General features: G+C 41.9%; 1 protein-coding gene across 1 annotated transcript in view; it reads left to right on the top strand.

Moving 5' to 3' along the window:
- Positions 1-3,905: 3,905 nt before the first annotated feature.
- LOC132816433 (TBC1 domain family member 8) overlaps positions 3,906-9,011 on the top strand; it is a 112,617-nt gene continuing 107,511 nt past the window's right edge. The window contains exon 1 of the mRNA XM_060826009.1: positions 3,906-4,182. Within this exon, the coding sequence (XP_060681992.1) occupies positions 4,056-4,182 (127 nt within the window). The 5' untranslated portion in view covers positions 3,906-4,055. The remainder of the gene's footprint in view (positions 4,183-9,011) is intronic.

The following is a 9,011-nucleotide window of genomic DNA, read 5'->3' as shown; positions in this document are numbered from 1 at the left end:
GCTAGTTGTAAAAGTACCCTGATTATGATAATTATTACATTTTTGGATTAAATTTTCTCCTTTGAAGTCTTCCATTCCTCCATTTTGCTAGCCTTCGTATGTCAATCTTATTATACTGAAGCATTTATCTTTATGTCATAACCAGACTTTGCAAGTTCACATGAGTTATCAAACAACGTTGCGAATTCAAAGTGAAACATCATCTTTATATCTTAATAGACTTAGACATGTTCTTATCACATTTCTCTAAGTTATCTAGATATGTTTTACGTGACCTCTGCTAGCATTTCTTCAAGATGCTACCTCAGGACTAGTGACATAAGACATGATTGGCTGCACATTTGGTACAAAGGCCATTTGGAATTAAGGTGGTTTCTTGTTGTGATTGCTGAAGCTTGGGAAGATTCTACAATGGCAGCCACTCTCATGTGACTACGTGAGCTGACTGGCTCTATCACTTATAAACATTTTCCGATGCCATTTTGGAACTGAGCCAGATTTGCTGCTATATCTAGAAACAGCATTCTCATGTTCAAATTCAGCCTTGGTACATGCTGAGTTCAGGTTCAGATTGGTAATTGATGAGCAAAATGCTAGATATAACATTTCTCACCAAACCCAGAAGCATTTATAGTGCCAACGCATAGGAGACAGTCTATGTGTCTGGAAGTCCGGAAGAAGGGCTGCCTCAAGCTTGACTCCAGGGTGTGATTACACAGATTGTTGCTGCAGAATTAGTTGAATGGAGATTGCTGGAAATCTGAAATAAAAACATTTTGTTTTTATTGTTAATAATATTTTCCTTCCTCCTCTTCATTATAATCTTCCTCTTCCATTGTTCCCCAGCCACTTCTTCCCTATCCTCACCTCTACGGTTCTGTAGAAGAGGAAATGAACTTAGAATAGACACACGTAAATAGAACTCTGCAGTTCATGGCATGTTACATCTTTTAAAATAACAAGGCAAATATAAGTATTGCTTTGCACTCAGATTTTGCCAGGGAATATGAATATTGAATAAATGCTTCTACTCCATATTTCTCCAAAACAAATTGCCATTAATTCACACTACTGCACATTACATTACAGCTGACAGTTACCTTGAGGTCTGCTAGCCTATTTATGTACTTCAGTTTTTCAATGCTTTTCTTATACATCTATGTTGTTAGCAAATCTACACCAAGTCCATCTTATATACCGGGAGTAACAGTGAGCTCAGTTGTCACCCTGGGTACATCACTTCCTCCATCAGAATAAAAGTTAATGGAAGCAAAACACTGCGTATGCTGCAAGTCTAAATTAAAAACATAAAGTGTTGGAAATAATAAAAGCATGTCTGGTAGTATTTGTGGAAAGAAGATAAATAACATTTTAGGTCCATGATCTTTCCAAGACTTAATTGAATGCATTCTAAAAATCAATATACACTGCATTCGCTTTATTCCTTCAATTGCCTGCTTCTTCAAAAATATATAAAATTCATCAAACATGATTTCCCTTCAATAAACCTACACTATATGCACTTAATGCATTGTCAAATGCTTACTTAATTTTCTTTTTTTCTGTTACACTTGGAGCAGAAAGTGGATGTGGGAAGGGTTGGATGGAATGTTGGTATTGCAGTGCACACCTTTCATTTTTTCACCTTCTACTTTTTCCTGACGGCAAGTCTCAAGGTGCATGATGACTTCCCAGATGCTCCTCCTCCACTTTGACTGGTCTTGGGTCAGTGATTCCCAAGTGGCTGTGGGAATACCAGACTCCGCAAGTGAGGCCTTGCGGGTATCACTGAAACACTTCTTCTGTCCACCTGGGGCTCACCTGCCATTTCAAAACTGGCAGTAGAGCATCTGCTTGGGGAGTCTTGTGTCGGTCATGTGGATGGCATGTCCACAAGGGTGGCTAGTGCGTCGACACTGGGGACGTTGACCTGGTTGAGGATGTTCGTGCTGGTGCATCTTTCTTCCCAGCAGATTTGCTGGATCTTGTGCAGGGAGCATTGGTGGTACTGGTCCAGCATCTTGAAGTGTCTGCTGTAGACATGTATTTTATATCTCATTGGTGCAATGGGACACAAAACTCCTACTTTATAGGCATGAGAGCTTCTGACTGCTTTAATTGTAGACATTTGCAGTTCTATCCGTATTTGTGGCAGAGAAAGTAGGGTGGGTGAGCACAGAGTTCTTCGTTTGCAATTTCTTAAATTGCCTGACATCCCTTTGTTGGTTATATTCCAACATAGAAGGTTCGAATGGAATTCCATTGATGTGATTAAGGATTGGAAGACAAAATGCATGGTTACCTCAAAATGCCAGCAGGAATAATCAAAACAAGTATTAAGAGGTGGCAAAAATAACATTAACATTATTTTAGACATTGTGTGTTTATTTTCACTGCTTAGCAACCTTGACCATATCTGATGTGCACCAAATTACTTAAGGACATAAAACTATTCTCTAGTGGGCGGCATGGTGGCACAGTGGTTAGCACTGCTGCCTCACAGCGCCTGAGACCCGGGTTCAATTCCCGACTCAGGCGACTGACTGTGTGGAGTTTGCACGTTCTCCCCGTGTCTGCGTGGGTTTCATCTGGGTGCTCCGGTTTCCTCCCACAGTCCAAAGATGTGCGGGTCAGGTGAATTGGCCATGCTAAATTGCCCGTAGTGTTAGGTAAGGGGTAAATGTAGGGGTATGGGTGGGTTGCGCTTCGGCGGGTCGGTGTGGACTTGTTGGGCTGAAGGGCCTGTTTCCACACTGTAAATAATCTAATCTAAAAAAAAATTACCTTTTATAGATAATATAGGCACTCTCTTCTCCTGCATTCCACACTGTTTATGGCTGTTTTCATTTCATGCATCTCAATTTTAGCTTCCAATATTTTGTAGAGATTGTTTCTTTTGTAGAATCTTCAACATCCACTTGAACCAGCAGATGGAGCTTGGTTAAACATCACTTAAGAAGTACTATTTATGAATGTCTTAAGTGGTGATGGGTTACGTTCACTGGGGCATTCACGTTACTGTAATATCACAGATCTTTTTAATGCAGTCTGTAGTCAGGAATCATGGATAGTGATGTTAGAGGCTCCACCATTCTGGACTCAGGAGGAATCTCTCTTATACTGCCTGCCTGCAGGTGTGAAAGATTTGATGGTTGTTACACAACCTTGGGTCTTCTAATTCTGGGCTGAGACTCAAATCCAGAGCATTTCGTTGCGAATCTACCAACTGTGCCACAAGACCTCCTGCTGGACCATGTACTGGTGTTTGAATGGACGCCTTCTGATACATAGCCCAATGTGCTACCAACTGAATCAAACGAAACCTTATTGGTGAAGCTTCAATTATGACGGCTCTCCACAATTATTCTTGGAACACACTATCATAGAATAACAATTGTTTGAATGTTATGTTTCAGCAGTTCAGAAAACATTAACTATTTATTTTGTACATTATTGGTTTGGTATCGAACATCAGAATTGATGACGAGTTTCTCGTGAGTATGGAACAGCGGTTTACGATGAAAACTTAAAACCACAGGCATAACTCAACATGACAAGGTTCAAAGGAATGTTTCTATGATACAACCAGAAAATACAATGCATTCTATTTAATTTCGTTTCCTTCTATGGGCAAGACCTATTGGAACTGTAGCATCAAATGTAACCTTTAGAACCCGGCGCTGTTTACCCCGTGTGAATTCACATGTTTACAGCAATGAATTTCATGCCTTTCGTCGGAGTACATTACGAATTCACCGAAGACAGAAAATAAGCACCCCGAAGCTCTGCATGGTCGCAAATTTGGGGTGGGACTTCCTCCATTAGAACCGGAAGACTCAAAACCGAGTGAAATCCGGAAATTGGAGGTGAAATATGATCATAGAGTGCGTGCGAGTCCCGGGAAGGTGTACAGTGAGGCTCGGTACAGGTGGAGAGAAACAGCGTTTGCTGCCACAACAGCCCATCGCAGAGGGCAGCGTTTAGCTGAGGACGAGCGGGGTGAAGGGAAGAAATCTGCAGATATCAATTTCTAATGTTGGCGTGAGCTTTTCATTATGTGGCTCAAGCCTGAAGAGGTGCTGCTGAAAAATGCTCTGAAGCTCTGGGTGACGGAGAAATCTAATGCCTACTTCATCTTGCAGCGCAGAAGGAGACAAGGAGACAGCGGTGGGAAACTGTCTGGTGAGAGGCTGGGGAATTGGGAGAACAAATCCTCTTCTGAAGCTGGCGTTTCTGTCCATGTCTGGGTTAATGTCTTGAGGCAGATGGTATTGGTATCAGACTTGGCTGGCAGTGACTCCCATTGTGCTTTGTTTGGTAACAATTATGCGCTTGTTGAACTTTTACCAGTGGCTTATCTAGGCTAATTATTAATTTTGTTTTGTTGAAGTACTTCCTCGGGTCGTTTATTATTTGGTTTTTTTTCCAACGTTGTTCCCTTGTCTATAGAGCTGTATTTACTGTTCGCGTTGGTGTGTGGGGAGGACCACCTACTTACTGAACTCCCAACACTGACCTAAATGTAACCCATGGCCACAACTCACCTGCCAGCTCGCAGTTCTGCCTATGCTATCCTGTGCAGTGCTGGCTTACATTATACTTGGGTAATAGCAGCCAGGGTTTTAATACAGGCATTTACCCCTGAAACATGATAGTGATTTGGCACCCTTTCACAGACTTCTGTTGCTAACCTGCATTGTAAATCCTATACAAAGATGTACTTTTGCTTATTGGTGGACAGCTGCACAGTGCCTTATTTCTGTTTGGTGTGGTTCCCAGAATGTGTCCAGTCCTGTCTTCCTTCAGTTGCCTGGAGGGCTCCTGAAATTGTATCTGATTTGAAAATTAAATACCATTGGGATGTGAACTGAAAGAATTGATTCTATTGCATTGTCTGTTGGAAGGGTTGCTGGATTACTCTAAGATGTGGGCTACAGTGATTAATGTACTAATTCAAGGTGTGAACAACTGTAATGGATTTAGAAATTTTGTGTTTTATAGACTTACCTAATTTTGCAAATTAAATATATTACTATTTTTAGTGTTTGGACATGATTTACATATTGAATTGAGTGGACGGACATGTATTGATGGAATTGAATTTTGGATTATGAGGAATAGCTATTGTTTGGTAGTATAATAACAAAATGATATTTGGGATCTTATTGATTGAATGGCCGGTTCTGTTGTGTATCAAAGGGATAGAGTGGATATGCATGTAAGAAGAATCTTGCACCTTGATAAAAACTTCCACACACCCCCCACCCACCAAAAGAAGTTGAAGTGCTTGTTTCTTGAGATTGTCATATGTCCCCAGTGGTTGGTCTTCATTTGGAAGGAGATTAATCCTGCCCTTTGAAGTTATGAGACAAAAAAAAACGCAGATGCTGGAATCCAAGGTAGACAAGCAGGAGGCTAGAAAAGCACAGCAAGCTGAAGAAGAGTCCTGAAGAAGAGTTACACCTGAAACATTGACCTCTCCACCTCCTGATGCTGCCTGGCTTGCTATGTTTTTCCAGTCTCCTACTTGTCCACCTTTTGAAGTTATGACCCTCTTCTCAATAATGCTGGTGAATCTGGTGTCACTTCTCACATCCTTTCCCATAACTCTGCAATGGAATATGTCCCTAATTGGCTATATACCCCACTATAGGACTGAACTGGCCTTGGTCAATGTCCTTTGTTCCTGTAAGTATTAAAACCATGTCTTCTCATCCTTCTGTCAGCAGTCTTTGATGTGGGATTACAGTGTTGTCCTGCACTGCTTCTCCTCTCTTTCCAGCTATGTGTGACTTCCCTTGCCAAGAGTAATTCTTCGAGTAAAAAACTGGGGTCTGCAGATGCTGGAGATCACAGCTGCAAATGTGTTGCTGGTCAAAGCACAGCAGGCCAGGCAGCATCTCTATTCCTGAGATGCTGCCTGGCCTGCTGTGCTTTGACCAGCAACACATTTGCAAGAGTAATTCTTGCCTTTTTCAGTTGGAGAAGATAGTATTCTGTATTGGCCTCTTCTCACCCTTGTACTATTAGTTTTGTAATCCTTTTGATCTGTTAATGTCCACTCTTATTTCTCAACTATTTCTGCTATTTATCTGAAAATCCAGCTGCCAATTTGATGGAGTACACTGACCTTTGGCTGTACTGGGCTTTCCAACTGTGCCACTGCCTGTTGTCAAACTACTTGTCTGGTAGCTTGGTTAAACTGAAACTTCCTCCAATCAGACATTAGGAGCACCAAGAAAAACTCCACAGATTCAACTCTGCCTTCCTGGCTGTTGTGTCAGGCTGAACCAGAATATTTCCAACTTTAGCATCTTATTTGTCCTTGATCAAAGTTCCCTATCTGATATCCACCTCTGCCCAGCACCCCCAAAATGTTGCAAAGACTGACTACCACCTACATATTATTGCTCCCCTCAGTTCCTGCTTCAGTTCATCAGTGAAACCTTTATCCTGCCTTTTCTTACCTCCAGACTGCTATTCTTCTCTCTCTCTCTCTCTCTCAGATTCCACCCTCAATAACTTGAGGTCATGTATGTTGCCCGTATCCTAACTCACAAGGAGTCCTGTTCAGTCATCACCGCTGTGCTCACTGGTTCCTAATCCAGCAATCTTTGGTGTCAAAGTTCTCATTTTTGTACAAAATCTCTGATTTCCATCATGATACAACCGTAGCCTTTCTATTCCTCCAACTCTGCCTTGGTGTAAGTTTCTCATTTCCCTCACATTTGAAAGTGAAAGTTTCTTTTTAATGTGGCCTGTTTCTGGAAAATAAACTGAATATATACAGTTGTATGTCACATTGGCTTTGCCTCTACCAACCCCCCCCCCCCCCCCCCCCCCCCCCCCCAACTAAATTAGAATGGAATGGGATACTTTGCATTTGGAGCTTACTAATGTCCTCCCTGTGTTCGTATTTGGACTAATTTTGTTTAATATGCACTGAAAGTTGTGCCCTTCTGGCATGCATTACTATTTCTCAAGGTTAACTGTTAACCATGATTTGTGATAACTATTCCATTAGAACACTGCACACATGTTTAGTCAAATTTACTTGTAGAAACAAAAAGGTAATATCAACACAAAGCCAGCAAATTATCATGTGCCTTAACTTTGTTTGTACTGTAGAACTAGGTTCCATCTCCAGTTTCACAAATACACTTATTTCAGTTTGCAATAATTTGAGATTCTTTTAGATTTAATGATTTTTCATTCTTTCCTTTGTTGATCCCTGTCTCCTGTTTGCAAGGTGATCTGATCTGTTTATAGAATGGTAAAATATTTGTTTTGAAGCATAACTGTTGAGCTACATGCCTTTGTTATAAGGTTGTTTCTTTGAGTTAACTCAATGTATCTGCAGCTAAATTAAATCTTGTGATAGACTTCCTAACATCTCTGCCATGATATGCAAACATATCAGGAAGATTCATCCAGCTTTTTTGCTTATCTAGATAATAGAACATAGAACATAGAACAGTACAGCACAGAACAGGCCCTTCAGCCCACGATGTTGTGCTGACCACTGATCCTCATGTATGCACCCTCAAATTTCTGTGACCATATGCATGTCCAGGAGTCTCTTAAATGTCCCCAATGACCCTGCCTCCACAACTGCTGCTGGCAACGCATTCCATGCTCTCACAACTCTCTGTTGAAAGAACCTGCCTCTGACATCCCCTGTACACTTTCCTCCAACCAGCTTAAAACTATGCCCCCTTGTGTTAGTCATTTCTGCCCTGGGAAATAGTCTCTGGCTATCGACTCTATCAATGCCTCTCATTATCTTGTATACCTCAATTAGGTCCCCTCTTCTCCTCCTTTTCTCCAATGAAAAAAGTCTGAGCTCAGTCAACCTCTCCTCATAAGATAAGCCCTCCAGTCCAGGCAGCATCCTGGTAAACCTCCTCTGAACCCTCTCCAAAGCATCGACATCTTTCTTATAATAGGGCGACTAGAACTGGACGCAGTATTCCAAATGCGGTCTAACCAAAGTTTTATAGAGCTGCAACAAGATCTCACGACTCTTCAACTCAATCCCCCTGTTAATGAAAGCCAAAACACCATATGCTTTCTTAACAACCCTGTCCACTTGGGTGGCCATTTTAAGGGATCTATGTACCTGCACCCCAAGATACCTCTGTTCCTCCACACTGCCAAGAATCCTGTCCTTAATCCTGTACTCAGCTTTCAAATTCGACTTCCAAAATGCATGACCTCGCATTTATCCAGGTTGAACTCCATCTGCCACCTCTCAGCCCATCTCTGCATCCTGTCAATGTCCCGCTGCAGCCTACAACAGCCCTCTATACTGTCAACGACACCTCCAACCTTTGTGTCATCTGCAAACTTGCTGACCCATCCTTCAATCCCCTCATCCAAGTCATTAATAAAGATTACAAAGAGTAGGGGCCCAAAGACAGAGCCCTGTGGAACACCACTCACCACAGACTTCCAGGCAGAATATTTTCCTTCTACTACCACTCGCTGTCTTCTGTTGGCCAGCCAATTCTGTATCCAGACAGCTATGTTCCCCTGAATCCCATTCCTCCTGACCTTCTGAATGAGCCTACCATGGGGAACCTTATCAAATGCCCGCTGAAGTACATATACACCATATCCACAGCTCGACCCTCATCAACTTTTCTAGTCACATCCTCAAAGAACTCGATAAGGTTTGTGAGGCATGACCTGCCCCTCACAAAGCCGTGTTGACTGCATTTAATCAAGCCATGCTCTTCCAGATGGTCATAAATCCTATCCCTCAGAATCCTTTCTAACACCTTGCAGATGACAGACATGAGACTTACTGGTCTGTAATTGCTGGAGATTTCCCTATTTCCTTTCTTGTAGAGAGGAATTACATTTGCCTTTCTTCAGTCCTCAGGCACTACTCCAATGGAAAGCGAGGATGAAAAAATCTTCGCAAATGGCGAAGCAATTTCATTTTTCATTTCCCAAAGCAGCTGAGGACAAATCTGGTCCAGACCTGGTGACTTGTCAATCTTAATGTT

The sequence above is a fragment of the Hemiscyllium ocellatum genome, chromosome 6, assembly GCF_020745735.1.
Source record: "Hemiscyllium ocellatum isolate sHemOce1 chromosome 6, sHemOce1.pat.X.cur, whole genome shotgun sequence".
Lineage (NCBI taxonomy): Eukaryota > Metazoa > Chordata > Chondrichthyes > Orectolobiformes > Hemiscylliidae > Hemiscyllium > Hemiscyllium ocellatum.
This window is presented reverse-complemented; position numbering and strand designations above follow the sequence as displayed.